Consider the following 17905-nt stretch of genomic DNA (forward strand, 5'->3'; position numbering starts at 1 on the left):
TTCATATCAAACGCGCTCACGTGAGCGCGCCAAAAAATGACATTTAATGTATGACGGATTATGCAGCGGCCCTAGCTGAAACGTTCAAGAACTAAAATTTTCATACATTTTTTAAACGCGCTCACGATATAAACTCACACTCAGCCCACATAATACTTACTGTCTTAATCCTTTATTAAGCAATGGGAATATGCTTCCCACCATATTTTGAATCTTATTCCTTTGTGTTGAGGATAAAAATATGTGTAATGTTTTCTAGAACAGGAACACGAAGAATATTATAAAAACGCAGACTTATTTTTAAACAGTATATTATTGTGTTATAGTATAAAACATTAAATATAACTCGAACATTATAATTATACATACTCTTATGTAATTAACAGCCACGAGTAGGAAGAGCATAGACAATTCTCTTCCCACTCACCTATTGTCTATGATTGCTTACTTTCTTCTTCTTTTGAACCGTTTGCTGCTCCGTTGGCTTCTGTCACTTCCATAGCTTCGGGCTCTGTTTTTGAGATTTCAGATTCTTCTTCGTTTTCGGGAACGTCTTTTTTGAATTTGTTCACGTCTGGGAACAATAAAAATTAATGAAGTAATTACTAGAAGTATTTAAATGATTACTGAGAATGTATTGACTAGTTTGGTGTCCTACAGGTTATCAGCTGTTCAGTGATGTGGTAGCCCGCAGAATTTTCAATCTTAAGTAACAGTGGGCGGGACATATTGCATTGTATAATCGTTGGGGCAGAAAAGTTTTCGAGTGGTATGGCAGTCCAACCACTCAAGTTAATCGACGATCTGGTGAAGGTAGCTGGAAGCACCTGGATGCAGGCAGATCATCGTTGAAATCTTTGGGAGATGGTTTTTAATAAGCAGTGGACGGCATTTAAAGGAAGAAGATGAAGAGATGTGACTGCACATACCGTATTTGCTGTAGTCAGCACTAAGTAACAATATAATAATAGTGCACAGTATCGGAGTTGGCGGTGTAGACCCAGCGAGAGCTGTGTCTTGGGACTCTAGCTTTTATTGCAACTACATAAGACAGTTTTTCCGGTACGCGGCCTCCAGAACCTTGCTGCCCCATCGGCCGTCGTTCTGCGTATTATGTGCCCTGCCCATTGCCACTTCAGCTTGTTAATCCGTCAGGCTATGGCAGTGACTTTGGTTCGTTAACGGATCTCCTACTTTCTGATTCGCAGCGTGAGACGTTCTTCCACAAGGTGGACCGACGACCTGGTAAAGGTGGCAGGAAGGCGCTGGATGCAGGCCGCTACCAACCGTGCGATGTGGAAGTCTTTGGTGGAGGCCTATGTTCAGCAGTGGACGTCCTGTGGCTGAAATGATGATGATGATGATGGTGACACTGTTTGCTGTACTTACCGTACTTGCTGTAGTCAGCGCCAAGTAATCTCAAGTAGTGCACAGTATCGGAGCGAATGCGCGCCGCGCCAGCCCACTAGTGTTAGTTGGAGAGTGGACTCTGTGTCTTGGAACTCTAGCCCTTATTACCACTGTATAAGGCCTCAGCCTCGAGTTTAGCGGGCAGCGGGGCGGGAACGGCGGCGGCGCGGGAGCGGGGCGGGCAACGCAGACCCGTTCTCGAAACAAGCGGGCACGCGGCGCTTTAGCGGCGAAGTGTTGTGTTCGGGGTTGTGTTGTCGAGATATTTGTTTTTATTCGCAAACGAAATGTCTGAACAACGGCGACAATTTTATTTCGATTCAAATTTATTCCTAACGCTCGATTTATTGTGGGCAAAAGAAGGAGTGCGCTGCCCGCTCGTTGCCCGCTCCCGCGCCGCTGTTTTCGAGAACCGGTCTATTTGATTTTACGCATAAGATCCTGCCGCTGCCGCGCCGCCGCCGCTCCCGCCCCGCTGCCCGCTAAACTCGAGGCTGAGGCCTAAGACGCAGATCAAGCGTCACAAGTGGAACTGGATAGGACACACTCTCCAAAGGAATCCCGATCACATCCCCTAGCAGGCTCTGGATTGGCACCCCCAAGGAAAACGCAAACGTGGTCGCCCCAAGCAAACTTGGCGGCGAACTGTGGCAGACGAGGCGAAGAAGATCGGCAAGACTTGGAGCGAGATCAAACGCGAAGCTCAGACCGAACGCGATGGAGGACTGTTGTGGACGCCCTCTGCCCCATCTAGGGGACATAGGACCTTAAGTCAAGTAAGTAAATCATAAGATACTGTTTGCTGTGCTTACCGTATTTGCTGTAGTCAGCGCCAAGTAATCTCAGATAGTGCACAGTATCGGAGGTGGCGGTGTAGACCCAGCGAGAGCTGTGTCTTGGGACTCTAGCTCTTATTGCAACTATAAGACAGTTTTTCCGGTACGTGGCCTCCACTCCAGAACCTTGCTGCCCCATCGGCCGTCAGTTCTGCGTACTATGTGCCCTGCCCATTGCCACTTCAGCTTGTTAATTCGTCGGGCTATGACAGTGAGTTTAGTTCGTTTATGGATCTCATTTCTGATTCGTAGCGTGGGACGTTCTTCCACAAGGTGGACCGTATACCTGATAAAGGTAGCAGGAAGGCGCTGGATGCAGGCTGCTACCAACCGTGCGATGTGGAAGTCATTGGTGGAGGCCTATGTTCAGCAGTGGACGTCCTGTGGCTGAAATGATGATGATGATAAAGACACTGTTTACTGTGCTTACCGTATTTGCTGTAGTCAGCGCCGAGTAACCTCAAGTAGTGCACAGTATCGGAGGTGGCGGTGTTAGCTCGCAGCGAGTGCACGCCGCGCCAGCCCACTAGTGTTAGTTGAAGAGTAGACTCTGTGTCTTGGGACTCTAGCTCTTATTGCAACTACACACGGCGTCAAATAAATCACACCTCCCGCGACAAGCACTTTTCAATCGTATGCTTCCCACTTCCCACCAATATTGGTACCATTTGAAAGCTAGTTCTAAACTTCATTTCTCGAGCCCGAGTCTCTTCTTAAAGCGACAGGTAGTTACGCTTGAGCCAACTTTTATGGCTATAAAACTGTTAAATTGGGATTAATAACTATCCATCTGTTAAAGAGGACACGTGTCATCATTATTTGTTTTTAAACCCACAAAAATTGGTTTACTTGGTCTCAGAGGTGAGCCCCAAGTGAGGCCTTTTTTCAAGTCGCATTTATGGTACCTGTTAATTGTTTATAAAAAAAATTAAGTGTTTTTCTTTATTTATTGGGCTTTAAAATAACACCAATATTTTTGGGGCACCATGATTGTGTCAGAAGAAAATCGCGTTGCGGAAGGTGTGATTTATTTGATGTTGAGTGTATATAACAAGGCACTGTTTGCTGTGCTTACCGTATTTGCTGTAGTCAGCGCCCAGTAACCTCAAGTAGTGCACAGTATCGGAGGTGGCGGTGTAGGCTCGCAGCGAGTGCACGCCGCGCCAGCCCACTAGTGTTAGTTGGAGAGAGGACTCTGTGTCTTGGAACTCTAGCCCTTATTACCACTGTATAAGACACAGATCAAGCGTCGCAAGTGGAACTGGATCGGACACACTCTCCGAAGGAATCCCGATCACATCCCCAAGCAGGCTCTGGATTGGAACCCCCAAGGAAAACGCAAACGTGGTCGCCCCAAGCAAACTTGGCGGCGCACTGTGGCAGACGAGGCGAAGAAGATCGGCAAGACTTGGAGCGAGATCAAACGCGAAGCTCAAGACCGAACGCGATGGAGGACTGTTGTGGACGCCCTCTGCCCCATCTAGGGGACTATCTAAGTAAATCATAAGACACTGTTTGCTGTGCTTACCGTATTTGCTGTAGTCAGCGCCAAGTAATCTCAGATAGTGCACAGTATCGGAGGTGGCGGTGTAGGCTCGCAGCGAGTGCACGCCGCGCCAGCCCACTAGTGTTAGTTGAAGAGTTGACTCCGTGTCTTGGGACTCTAGCTCTTATTGCAACTACACTCGGCGTCAAATAAATCACACCTCCCGCGACAAGCACTTTTCAAACGTATGCTTCCCACTTCCCACCAATATTGGTACCATTTGAAAGCTAGTTCTAAACTTCATTTCCAGATTCTCTTCTTAAAGCGACAGGTAGTTACGCTTGAGCTAACTTTTATGGCTATAAAACTGTTAAATTGGGATTAATAACCATCCATCTGTTGAAGAGGACACGTGACATCATTATTTGTTTTTAAAACCACAAATATTGGTTTACTTGGTCTCAGAGGTGAGCCCCAAGTGAGGCCTTTTTTCAAGTCACATTTATGGTACCTGTTAATTGTTTATAAAAAAAATTAATGTGTTTTTCTTTATTTATTGGGCTTTAAAATAACACCAATATTTTTGGGGCACCATGATTGTGTCAGAAGAAAATCGCGTTGCGGAAGGTGTGATTTATTTGATGTTCCTCTGTGGTTGTTTCCTCCGTGGTTGAGGATTCCGGGTGAAGCTCGCTTCCACCTTCGGCCTGATCATCACTTACCATCAGGTGAGATACAGGCCAAGAGCTTCCTCGTTGTGGATAAAAAAAAAAAAATGTTGAGTGTATATAACAAGGCACTGTTTGCTGTGCTTACCGTATTTGCTGTAGTCAGCGCCAAGTAATCTCAGATAGTGCACAGTATCGGAGGTGGCGGTGTAAGCTCGTAGCGAATGCACGCCGCGCCAGCCCACTAGTGTTAGTTGAAGAGTAGACTCTGTGTCTTGGAACTCTAGGATGCAGCTGCCGGTTGCTGGTGAGAAAACAGATTTATTTATTAGTACAGTAGTCCGTTTATAATGACATCGAAAGGAATTGACAAACACGTGATAATAAGCGGACGTCATACAAAGAGTTTTGTGAAATTTTCGTAGCCTCTTCGGTATCAAAACATTTGAATTGACGATTGCTTAATACGGTTCTTGTTTATAAAAATCATTGCGAGTGTCGAATGACCCACGCCAAATTACTTTGCGAAACATGAGTTACATTCTCCATTTTCTAATCTGCATATTATTGCACCTTTCTCCTCAATTGTATAGCCCGACCAGGAACATAAAAACCCTCGCCATGTTGCGGAAAACTAATGGTACTAATTTCTTTTAATGGCAACAGTAACTGAAAACTTCATTGACATGTCACCTTGCATGTCAGTCTATTGCTGTCAAAGTGTAAACAAACTTTATTTTAAATGTGCGCAATTGATTTTGTGAATTAAATTGCTAAAATCTTTTTATAGTCGCGAAAGAAAAGTGGTTCACAATGTGTTAAAGTATTTGTCGAAGAGAAATACTAAGGGTTCGGACAATATTTTCATTGAATAATGTTTCCGACAAAGGTTGTCAAATTGACTGACATGTTTATCGTATAGTACAGTCCACTATGAAAATTAGCTGTGGTTTGTTTCAACTACCAATTTTAAAATTATTTGTCACTTTCTAAGTGTTGAATTTTATGGAATTGGCAAAGAAGTACCGAGTTTGAAGCGTTCATGAGCAGACATTGCAGTTGAATATTCAAGTTCTGAATTTGATTATTGATGAATAATAAAATAAATCCTACTAGCTCGATTGATGGTTTCATTTAATTTATTTAAACCAGGTTACCTATATTAACATTTTTTCGTTAATTTATGAAAATATCAAATTAGCCCGTAATCCTGAATCCTGATACATAAAGTTAGCCTATTAATTTAACACAAGTACGACTGTACTCAGTGTTGCACTATCAAATGCAATTGACGCGCCTCTATGCCAGGGTTTTTATGTTCCTGGTCAGGCTATAAATGCTTTATGTCGTTGAGATGTCATTTTTTTCATAGTAACAAACGAAAAAATATGCGTGACCTTCAACTGAGATTCAAAACAAAAACAAGCCACGTGCCGAACGTCGTCGGGAATCAACGAACATGACCGTGGAGGTGTAAAGAATCGTGTCGGTCATTATAACCGGACATAATTTATTAAAAATGGGTCATAATAAGCGACATGTCACTGTAAGGGAATTAGGGAAGTCATTACCTATATCCGACTTTTTTATAAAGAATTTTATATGAAAACCAAACTTCGTAGTGTATTTACGTCATAATAACCGGTTGGTCAATATAGGCGGAGTCATGATAAACGGATTCTACTGTATTATAACTAATTTGATACGTAAGGTAAACTTAAAAGTATTGTCTGCCAGTTACGTTAGGCGTCGATTATTTCCAGGAGGGACTGTGGTAGTAAGGGTTTGTCCAGAATCCCAGTTTCTTCCTACTGTTGTCACGGAGTTTTTAATAAGTTTAGTATGCCTTGTCCTTCTGATTTGGTGAGGCGCACATAACCTACCCTGCCCTTTATGCAATTAAAAGATTTTGATTATTTAAGACTTGAAATTATATTTAAAAACCTTATAATGTGTATTTTAAAAGCTGCAAATAAACGAACTATCAAAAACGCCGTATTGGCGTATAGCAGACTATAAATATTGCCATCATATTTGATACTTTTTGATTGACTTGAAATTGAAATACAATAAAAATATGACGTGTTGTTGTAATATGTAAAGCCGCATACGGATAATGAAATTTCTTGCAAGAAGTTCGTCAAATTCTCTCTATTTTTTTCTGATAGTACCTATTAATGTAATTTGCCTCAACTTACCCAAATCCTTGACCAAGTTCTGCGTGTGTTCGCTGAACTTGCTGAGCTCCGGCGGTTTGCTGGGGTTGTCGTTTTGTAGCACGAGAATTAAATCCTCTTTCAAGATGCGCACGCGTCGCTTGGCTCCGATGAACGGCGCTATGCTGGCCAGGCCTTCTTGTGACAGTCTGTGATAATAGAGCAAGGGCTATAGACAATGTTTGTCAATGTAAGGCTAGTCAAATGGAACAAAGTATGTTCCTTCAATATGCGTACGCGTCGCTTGTGACAGCCTGTGACAATAGAGGAATGTTTGGTAAAGCAGGAATAATAGTCTTTTAACCACTAATGCACTAACTTATTTCTGTAAGTAGTCTGAGGCCCGTTTTCACCATCAATCCCTATTTTTTAAGTGACCCTTATGAAAACAAAATTCCTGTTGTTTGTTACCATAGGAGTCACTTAAAAATTAGGGATTTATGGTAAAAACGGGCATGAGTTTTATGAAAGAAAGTGATTGTTTTAAAGGCATGCTTTGAACCAACTGCGTTCAACCTCTTTGTCGTACTTTTGCGAGATTATAATGCCCTGACTATTTGTCGAGTTACCTACAACATCTTGGTAAAACCCCATACTTATTAGGGCTGACATCGACATCGGGTAGAGACCATTCTTTGTATGGTTTTTTAGGGCTTTTTGTGCTTTACAAGATATGAACCATACATTTTACGGCAAATTGATTCAGTACTTATTTAGAAGGCGTTAAATTCGCAATAAAGTAAGTCCAACCACAGTTCTATAAACGCTATAGACAGAGAATAAAACTAAAGAAATTAAGCTAACTAAAGTGTAGAAATTCTAGAGAGAGAACTCACCTGAATGGGCACACCATATTTTTATTATCACACCTCACAAACGTCTTCACACCAGTATTTATAATCTTTATTTTCGCCTCATTCTTCTGCACCACATCTTTCACTAGCGGAGAAACTAAGTAAATATTCTTCTTCTTCCCCACGTGACATCTCGTCAACAGACACTTAGAATCAAACTTAGCGTTTAGATCGTAATATTCTTTGATAGAAGGAAACACATCTTCGGTATCTCCAGAGAAGAATACGAACGGGTCTTCTTTGTAGCCCCCCATTCTTCTTTTCTTCTTGGGCGGTTCTTTCTTTTCTTCTGTGTTCTGTTCTTCTGTTTCTTTGCTGTCTTTTTCTTCTTTCTCCCATGGGAGTGATGAGACTTTCTCGAAGACGGCTACGAAGAATCCACCGGTATCTTGGTGGTGTGGCAATATTCTTATACTGTAACAAGTTACGGTTGCAATTTACAACAAAGTTAAATTAGTAAACTATATCAAGACGTAGGAAATTACAGATAGGTATTACTAGAAAAATAAATAACTGTACAAAATACGTGAATTTATCGTTCAGGTACACACACACTACAGATTACAGGTATACATGACCTCACTGTATAAATATTATAAGGTATCCAATTCATGAGTATATTTGGCATTATGCCGCGTGTATACTCTAAAGACGACACTACAGCCAGCGTCAAATAGTTCGTGACAACCAAAGTGGCCAATAAGTTGATAACACAACCTTATTCCAATCGTAACAAAGACGTATAGTTCCAAAATACTGAACTGTCCTATCCATGATATTGACAGTGGGGCGCCACCGTCAACACCGGATCGCTGGTTCCGATTTTTGCCATGTTGGAAACCATAAAGTTGAACGATGGTAGCGCCCCCCTGTCATTGAGTTTGGTGGGACAGTTCAGCGTGAGTCATCTATATCGCGAACTTTTGGCTACTTTGGGTGTCTATTATACTATTTGACGCTGACTGATATAGTCAAGAATATATTTCTGTTGTAAGGTAGCACCTATTTTATGGATAGTTTCATCCACGAAGACGCGCCACCAATTTTTGGTCTCGGTCGCGCAGGGTGCGAGGAGTTTGATCCGAGCACTCCGAGCGGCATTATTGTAGTGTGCGTGTGCACTCATGGATCATTTAGCGTGTACCGATAACACTCAAACATTAGCGGAAGAATGGTGGGGCGATCGCTGACCTTATAGCTGTTCACTTACCACCTATCCAGGTTGTATTTGCCCAGATCCTCGGGACTGGGTGGGAACATCTGCGGTCTCACAACCGTCTGCCACTTCTCCGGCACATCCTCGAACTTGTCGTAGAACACCATGTCTTTTGACGCCGGCTTCCAGTATGTCATGCCTGGAATAATGTTTTGGGATGAGGTTATTTGTATTTGGAGCTCTGGTGGTGGTAAGCTAAGACTGGTTCAAAACCAATAATGCTCATCAATGTTATTAAAAGTTTCAATCACTCATCGAAGAGTGATTTCATTATGCCGAATTTCCATCATAGTGGAGAGGTGACGTAGAAATAACGATATCTGTAAGGTTTGAATATGGTTTAGGAAGCTGTGAGTCAAATGGAGAAAACACTATAGATCTGCATGGGGAGTGCAGGCCAAACCCTTAATTTGTATATGGTATCTGTCTTCTGGCTGTCTCTGGCTGGCTTCATGGCTGAAAGATTCAAAGGGTGACGTCTCCTGCCGACTGCTAGAGTCGTACTTCCATGAACCTTGTCTCCATAACCATGGCTAAAAGGAAAGATCCTACATCTCGATTCTCTTACCCTTGTGGTACTTGAGTCCCGGCAGCATTCCGCTGACGTCCGCCAGCTTCATACTGTCCCCAGCCAGTGTATGACGGTGCTGCAATGGCGACTAAATAACCTGATGATAGTGATGACATCAGGGGATCTTTCATGTCAAATAGGGCTAATGAAAGGTTAAACGGCTGGCAGAAACATCTTGTTATCACCTTGAACTCCTTACCTTCATGAGCTGTCTTCTGGCTGGCTTCATGGCTGAAAGGTTCAAAGGATTCCCTTACCCTTGTGGTACTTGAGTCCCGGCAGCATTCCGCTGACGTCCACCAGCTTCATGCCGTCTCCTGCCTCTTGCAGGAGTCTGTGGATGACGGCCTCGTTCTCGACGGGGTTGAAGGAGCAGGTGGAGTAGACCAGACGGCCACCAACTACTAGGGAAGGCTCACAGACTGACAGAAACATTGGGACTTACACTCCTTGGTATCATCATAAACTGCTTGTCTTAAGATGGATTGAAGATTACAGCTGAAAGGCTCAGTCTCACTTGGGAAATTGGAGTTACTTGACTTGCATCTGCAGTGGCGACTAAATAAAGTAATGATTATGACACTAGAGGATCTTTCATGGATGGATCAATAGGGCTAAAGGAAGGCTCAAAGGCTGACAGAAACATCTTGGTATACCACCATGAACACTTGATCTCCTTGATTAAAATAGCTGAAAGATTAAAAGGGTGTCCTACCCTTATGGTAGATCTATCTAAAGGCAAATCTTGGTATCATCTTGAACTCTTTACCTTCAAGAGCTGGATCCCTGGCAGTCTCTAGCTGGCTTCATGGCTGAAAGGTTCAAAGGATTCTCTTACCCTTGTGGTACTTGAGTCCCGGCAGCATACCGCTGACGTCCACCAATAAAGGAAGGCTCAAAGGCTAGCAGAAATATCTTGGTATCACCTTGAACTCTTTACCTTCATGAGCTGTCTTCTGGCTGTCTTCATGGCTGAAAGGTTCAAAGGATTCTCTTACCCTTGTGGTACTTTGAGTCCCGGCAGCATACCGCTGACGTTCACCAATAAAGGAAGGATCAAAGGCTGGCAGAAACATCTTGATATTACCTTGAACTCCTTACCTTCGTGAGCTGGATTCCTGGCTGTCTTCTGGCTGTTCCTGGCTGGCTTCAGGCTGTATCTGGCTGTCTTCATGGCTGAAACGTTCAAAGGTTACCCTTACCTTTGTGGTACTTGAGTCCCGGCAGCATACCGCTGACGTCCACCAGCTTCATGCCGTCTCCTGTCTCTTGCAGGAGTCTGTGGATGACGGCCTCGTTCTCGACGGGGTTGAAGGAGCAGGTGGAGTAGACCAGACGGCCACCAACTGCTAGGGACTCGCAGCCGCGGCGGAGCACGCGGTATTGGATCCTGTGGGATGAGGGAGCTTTTATAACTACGCTTTTCTACTAAAATCATCATAGACTAAGACTAACAGATCTCGGACGGATATAGTGACATCTTCTGCCAGGGTACTTTTGCAAATCGTCACTCCACCTATAATTGCAAGACGAAACTTATCTAAAATAACATACAAATCTATCCCTGAAAACAGAATAAGATTGCAATTTATTGTAAAATTAGACTCTCATTCTATGGGAGAGTCGAATTTTCACAGCTCATAAAAGTATTTCAATTGACTAGTGGTGTAGTCATCCTTACTCTTCTTCAAATAATATGATTGACAATTAGAATGTTATGTTGGTCAAACATACATAATACCTAATTAAAAAAGTATTTAATTCATTCAATGTGTAGTGGTTCTCAGATAAGAACTTTTAAAGGCGGTCTTACCCGTGCAGATTGTTCCCGTTGCCTGTGGACCACTTGAGCCATATGTCGGGGTTCTTGCGCAGAGTCGCGTCGCCGGAGCACGGCACGTCGCAGAGGATGCGGTCGAACTTCAGCTGTTTCGTGGATCCGGGGTTCTGTAATGGGTTATCAAACAATGTTAAAAAAGGGTTCAAGTAATAATGATTAAACTGGAGTCCAATTTCATCACTCAGGTCATCTTATCCATGGGTGATCAAATGACACCAATTGTTTTAAACTTTCATGGTCACTATCATAATTATTATTATTGACGGGAGTTACTCCGTGACCATGGCGCTTGCAACAATGCCGAAATATCAGAAACTCAAAATTAAGGTACATGGTAGCAATCCCGTCAATAATAATAATAATTATGACACCAAATTGTCGCGTGGAGTCCACTTTGATCACCTGGGTGATGAAAGTCAGGTGATCAAAGTGGAATAGACCCATGGTTGTCACTCGACAACTTTTCTGGCCCCAACAGCCATCATTTCTACCAGCTATGTGCCTCGCTTGCATGGACGGCATGACGACTGAGTCAAGTTCTCGAGTGGCTACGTAGTGTGGGCAGACCCCACACTAGGTGGACCGACGATCTGGTGAAGGTCGCGGTAAGTATCTGGATGCAGACAGCGCAGGACTGGTCATTATAGAATCCTTGGGGGTCTTTGTCCAGCAGTTGAAGCCAATTGTCTGAAACGAATGTTGCTGTGTACCTTCTCCTCGGTGACTTGCATGGACGGCATAACGGCCGAGTCGTGGTTGGTGATGAGGATGCAGGGCGAGTTGAGCCGCTTGGCCTGGTGCACCAGCATGTAGCAGCTGCTGTTGTCCACGTAACCTACCCTACGTTACTTACTGTAGGGTACGTAGTACGTACGGGAAGCTTCGCGATAAATTCACGTCCGAAATTCCACAGCGTCTTAAGACAAAAGTCTTTGACCAGTGTGTCCGCAGTGTCTTAAGACAAAAGTGTGTGTTGCCAGTGATGGCATACGGATCTGAGACGTGTTCGCTTACTATGGGCTTCATAAGAAGACTCAAGGTCACCCAAAGGACGATGGAGCGTGCGTGGAGTTTCCCTGCGTGATCGAATCAGAAATGAGGAGGAAAATCTGTGACCGATATTATAGTCCGCGGAAATGCTAAAATCATGACGTGTCAGTGGGCGGGGCACATATTCAAATTCAAATTCATAGCTCGTAGAGCTGATGTGAATTCTCGATGGGCTTCATAAGAAGACACAAGGTCACCCAAAGGACGATGGAGCGTGCGTGGAGTTTCCCTGCGTGATCGAATCGGAAATGAGGAGATGAAACCTGTGACCGATATTAATCCGCAGAAATGCTAAAATCAAGTGTCAGTGGGCGGGGCATATAGCTCGTAGAGCTGATGGCCGCTGGGGCAGAAAAGTTCTCGAGTGGGCAGACCCCACACTAGGTGGACCGACGATCTGGTGAAGGTCGCGGTAAGTATCTGGATGCAGGCAGCGCAGGACCGGTCATTATAAAATCCTTGGGGGTATTTGTCCAGCAGTGGACGTCATTTGGCTGAAACGAATATTGCTGTGTACCTTCTCATCAGTGACTTGCATGGCCGGCATGACGGCTGAGTCGTGGTTGGTGATGAGGATGCAGGGCGAGTTGAGCCGCTTGGCCTGGTGCACCAGCATGTAGCAGCGGCTATTGTCCACGTCATTCGCCATTACGAAGCCTGGCGACATTTTATTAATTAATTTTCAACAGACTTCAAAAAAGGAGGAGGTTCTCAATTCGACCCGTATGTTTTTTTTTCTGTTTGTTACGCGATAACTCCGCCAATTATGAACCGATTTGAACCAATCTTTTTTCGGCGTATAGGTAATACCTCAAGGGTGGTCCCATTTAAATTTAATATTAGAAAAAACAACCCCCAAGGGTGGAATATTGGGGATGAACTTTTTTATACGCAATATCTCCGCCGATTATGAATCAATTTGAACGATTATTTTTTTGTTGAATAGGTATTATCAATAGGGTGGTTTCATGCGAATTTGAAGAAAATAGTTCACTTCCAAGGGTGGAAAATTGGGGATGAACTTTTTTATACGCAATATTTTTAATTTTCAGTTTTTTTTTGTGTTCACGCATTTGAAGTCGGTTTTATTTTTTTAAAAAGTTAATTATAGTTGTTGCAACTCACGAAGGCGAGTGAGCTTTAGCGCTCCTGCACACGACGCCGCTACCTTTTGCACTGTTCATACGCACCGAGTAAAACCGCCGCCGCGCCGCTACCGCGCCATCAAAGCATAATTTCGCCCGCGGCGCGGTGTGGCGGTGTTCACGCGGCGCGTATAAACAGTGCAAAGGCGCGGCGACGGCGCGGCGGCGGCGCGGCAGCGGCGTCGTGTGCAGGAGCACTTACATGTGTGGTGGCTCGCTACTGTTCGTTTTTCAAAAGTGCATGTACACTTACACACACAAGTAAAGCTCACTCGCCTTCGTAAGTTGCAAGAACTGCGGGTCTAGTCAAAATGCCATCGCAAACCAATAGGAAGTTTTCACTAATGTCAGTCGCCGCGTCACCAGTAATTCGATTCGATCGGAAAATGGCAGCCAAAATGCACATTGAACCACCAACGACGCGGCGACATAAAAGTTCATTCAAAATCGAATAAAAGTTAAAAAATGTCTATGACTTTGCGATTGTTTTTACTTTTTTTAGCTTTTTTTTTTTTAAATTAGTTTCTTCCTTCTTTCTGCTCTCTGTTTACGTCTATGCTTCGCTGTCAAATTAGCTGTCAAAACGACATCGCGATACGGATTTGTCAAAACAGCCTTAGGGTGGGTTGCACCATCTTAGTTTAACTTTGACAAACGTCTAAAATCTGTCAAACTCCATACAAAAAACACCGGTTAACGTCATAGTTACGGTCAAAGTTAGGTGGTGCAACTCACCCTATTGGTTTTCGATATAATCGAAGCTTATCACCGGGGTTTAAGTAATCGCAATGAAAATGGCGGGTGTTGCGATTCGATTCGATTTTGATTGAGTCTTAAATGCATGTTGGCTAAGCCTTTGTATGGGAAATTTCAATCCAGTCTTTCGATTATCGATAGGTAGGGCTTTGCGATTCGATTTTTTGCCGTTTGACTAAGCCTTTCTTGTTATCGACCTCTTTTGCGATTTGTTTGTTTGTTTGCGACTGGTTTGCGATGAGTTTGCGATTTTAAAGTGCGTTTTGACTAGACCCACTGAACTAGCATTATGCCTTTGCACGTATGAATTTCAGTCTGTTACAGAAAGTGTGTCCCTATTTGAAAAAATGTGATTATGTTTTTAGTTGAGTGTCAAACTTCATCTAAAGGTGGTTTAAGTATGAAAAGGTAACTGATAATGTGAGGTAGTATTGCATGGTATTCAATAGTTACACTTGATCACTATTACAAGTCGATACAAAATAATAAATGATGATTGCTTGCTTGCTTAAATGATGCTTTTGAAAAATGGACTGTCACTTAAGAATCTGGAATTATTGTTACCGGTAGGCATTTTGTCTTCATCTGCGTGCAGGAATTCTATTAGTTGAGCTGTTTTTGAACCTGGTGCTGCACACATATCTAATACCTAGAAAAACCAAAGTGATCTCATGAATACACGTGTAAATTAAATTATTTAGTGCGATGGCCAAGTCAATAATTTATGTAAAACGTTAAAGATTTCCTGGCCTGGACTTGTTATTACATGGATCTCACAACTTTTTACCGTAGAACAACTGATTTGCGAGACTTGGTTTTTTTGACAAGTATTGTTTTTGATGGGATATCTTATTACATCATGTAGTTGAATGAATTGCTGATTTGGAATTTATTTCGTCGGACTATTGAGCTCAACAGCCTATGCGCGGCTGTTTAATATAACGTGATTTCCATTAGAATAATGATGATTGATGGAATATCTCTTACTTTATGGTGTGGCTTCACATCCAACACAACAGGTGGTATCATGGACACGGTCTCCTGACGAGACACTCCCCCGGCCGCTGTCTCTGCCACGAGGAAGTTGTGGAGACGGTATAATGTCTCATTGCGTCTGATATCCATGCGGGACAGGCGGAGCTGCCACACTAGACCGCCTGGGTACCTGTAATAGTTTGGTTGTTGAAATTGACGTTGGTAAAAAAATATTAATGCATTTTTGTAGGACAAGGGCTCTGTTAGTAACTAAATAAGTTCATAACTATAAATATAAAATGTTTTTAATAATACAAGTGTTTTGTTGCTAAATCCTGTAGCAGTAATAATATATAAAACCAACAGAACATGTAAGAAAATATACATTTATTTCATCTCACTCATAGAAACAAACACAATATTGCTCATGTTGATGAAGTGAGATGAATCATAGGATGAAGAAAAACAGTACTCCAAATGGTAATCCCTGAATACACTACAATATCTCCATTTAGCTTTTTTAAAGAATATATCATCGTTAATCTGTAACCTCTAATAGTTGACGTCCATAACTCCACACTAGCTGGTTAAAAGCCTTTGTTGTACCGTCTTAAAAATTATACATAAAAAAGTATCATACCATGGCAGATTGAAAGGCTTGATCTCTTCCCCTTCCTCTTTTCCTTCCACCTGTAGCCTCACATTCAACAGTTCGGAGAAGTATTTGCTCTTAACAATGTTCATAAGCGCATCAGCTTCACACTTGGACCCAGTGATACGGAATGTAGTGGGCAGATTTTCTTTGAGTGCTGCCATAAATGCTGGCCATTCTTCTTCGGGGCATACTTTTTGTGTCTGAAAGAGATTTTATGGAGCTATAAGGCACAGTGTTATTTAATCAAACTCATAGCCTTTTATGACATATAAACAATAATATTTACGAATAAATATCACATTTGCGATTGGAAAAACGGTTGCCTATATACTTTTGTACAGAAAGTTAGTTGGAACTGACGAGGTTAGGTTGCTGAAATGATCAGTAATAATCTATTTACATACTTTGTAATACTGTTCAAAATCCGCATTTTCTCGCACTATATCTTCATAGTGTTTTCGTGTATCACCTGCAGGCTTCTCTTTAGGGTTTTTCTCCTGAAAATACAAAATTTATTCATCATTTTACTGCTAATAATCGTGAAAACATTGCTTCGAATTTGTGAATCGTTTTACCTGCTCTTTCTTGTCCCTTTTGCGCTGAGCGAATTTGTTAACGTTCCGATTTTTGCGACCCATTCTTCTGATATAAGCACCGAGTGTTACTAACCGTATTTGAGAGAAATTCGACAAAGAAAACATACACTTTTTCGCGTTTTTGATACGGCCAGCTGGTTGCTGGTTGAGGTATCGTGGTTGACAGCGTTGACAGTTCGCTAAAAAGTGAGGTTATGTTTGTTTACAAGGTGCGTTCATAAATTGCTAAATATTTTTTTAACATTTATGTTTTTTAAGTAACTAATTAAAATTTAAAATTCACTGAGATTAAACATTTGCAAACAATAATTCTATAAAAAAATGTCAATCATGTTTTTTTACAAAAGAACAGTACGTTAAAAGAATGGATTTACCTTTTAAAAGAAATGATTTTTTATGATCGTAGTTATTTGTGATAAAAGAATGAACGTAGTAATGAATGAATAATGAATGGATATAATACAATCACTCATTCTATCTTTTGTAAATGTTTGGTCTCTTTTTGTCACGTTGCATTGCAGTATATTTGCTTGCTCGTCTAGCAATATTTTGATTTCTTGATTCGTGACTTTGTTTTGGAAGTAAACTTTGCCAAAATTACAAACTTTATTTTGTAGTTTTCGTCTATCTTCAATCTCAATCAAATCTGTTTTAAGGTAAGCATTTATTTTATTAATTTGTTTTATGCAGGTAGGAGGCATAATAGCACAAAAAACCTAAAATATTTTTAGAATCTTAACAGTTATTGATAAGGCTTTATTATGTTGATAAGTAGATGAAAGTACCTAATTAAATTTTCAATTTAAATTATTGTACTTGCCTACAAATACTGCTGTGGCTACATACATTTTCCTAAGGCTAACCTAATTTAAGCCTTAAAGGTCTTGCAAATAGGGTTGATAATATGCAATTAAAATTTCTTATCTCTTATCAGTTTATCAATCCTAAAACAAATAATCATTGTGTTTAGATGTTGATAACGAGATCAAACATTGAACTCGAAATAAGCTATCTAATTTGATGAATGTGGACATTATTAGAGTGGAATCACAGTGGAATTATCAATAGGTAAGTAGGTACTTACTCTAAATTAGACTTTTTAAATTTGATTCCATGGGCGTACCTAGGGAAAGGGGGGCAGGGGAGGGCTGCCCCTTGTAAATCTCAGAGCAAGCACTGCAGTCTTAAGGAGCTAACGCCTGTTTTCACCATCAATCTTTAATTTTTAAGTGACCCCTATGGTAACACATAACAGGAAATTTGTTTTCATACGGGTCACTTAAGAATTAGGGATTGATGGTGAAAACGGGCATAAGTCAAACAATCTGACCTAACACCCTCCCTAGGCCAGAAGATGGTTACGCTTGTGGTTACTTCATTATTCTCTAGGTACTTTTCTATAAATAAATACTTAAGTGAATTCAATATTCATACTTTCTGAAGGTATGTACCGCCCTAGAGTCTAGTTTCTAGACTTTAGATGCAGTTTCGTACCTAGAATACATCTATACTTAAAATCAGCTGTGATTGCAGTACTTAATTATTAAAAAAATCCCGAATTAAAATCTAGCCACAAACACACTTACAAAAATCTTTTTCGTAAATTCAATATTGTGTAAATTTTTCACTAA

The 17905-nt window shown here is 41.7% G+C and overlaps 2 protein-coding genes and 1 long non-coding RNA gene across 3 annotated transcripts in view; 1 reads left to right on the forward strand and 2 right to left on the reverse strand.

Moving 5' to 3' along the window:
• Positions 1 to 294: 294 nt before the first annotated feature.
• LOC135082924 (uncharacterized) lies at positions 295 to 2291 on the reverse strand. Its single transcript, XR_010259525.1, has 2 exons — positions 2223 to 2291; positions 295 to 574 (listed from the first exon to the last, which is right to left on the reverse strand). It is a non-coding gene; the product is annotated as an uncharacterized LOC135082924 (long non-coding RNA).
• A 2150-nt stretch (positions 2292 to 4441) lies between these two features.
• Positions 4442 to 16435, reverse strand: LOC135082925 (tRNA (cytosine(34)-C(5))-methyltransferase). The gene is made up of 12 exons (XM_063977688.1): positions 16254 to 16435; positions 16083 to 16175; positions 15664 to 15878; positions 15036 to 15213; positions 14613 to 14697; positions 12665 to 12804; positions 11071 to 11204; positions 10460 to 10647; positions 8681 to 8825; positions 7453 to 7884; positions 6599 to 6765; positions 4442 to 4704 (listed from the first exon to the last, which is right to left on the reverse strand). The coding sequence occupies exons 1-12, from the start codon at positions 16377 to 16379 to the stop codon at positions 4457 to 4459; spliced, it is 2151 nt and encodes a 716-aa protein (XP_063833758.1). The 5' UTR covers positions 16380 to 16435; the 3' UTR covers positions 4442 to 4456.
• A 320-nt stretch (positions 16436 to 16755) lies between these two features.
• Positions 16756 to 17905, forward strand: part of LOC135082871 (5-oxoprolinase) — a 64230-nt gene continuing 63080 nt past the window's right edge. Inside the window, exon 1 of the mRNA XM_063977635.1 lies at positions 16756 to 16930. The gene's annotated coding sequence lies outside the window, so the exon portion shown is untranslated. The remainder of the gene's footprint in view (positions 16931 to 17905) is intronic.

The sequence above is a fragment of the Ostrinia nubilalis genome, chromosome 22, assembly GCF_963855985.1.
Source record: "Ostrinia nubilalis chromosome 22, ilOstNubi1.1, whole genome shotgun sequence".
NCBI lineage: Eukaryota > Metazoa > Arthropoda > Insecta > Lepidoptera > Crambidae > Ostrinia > Ostrinia nubilalis.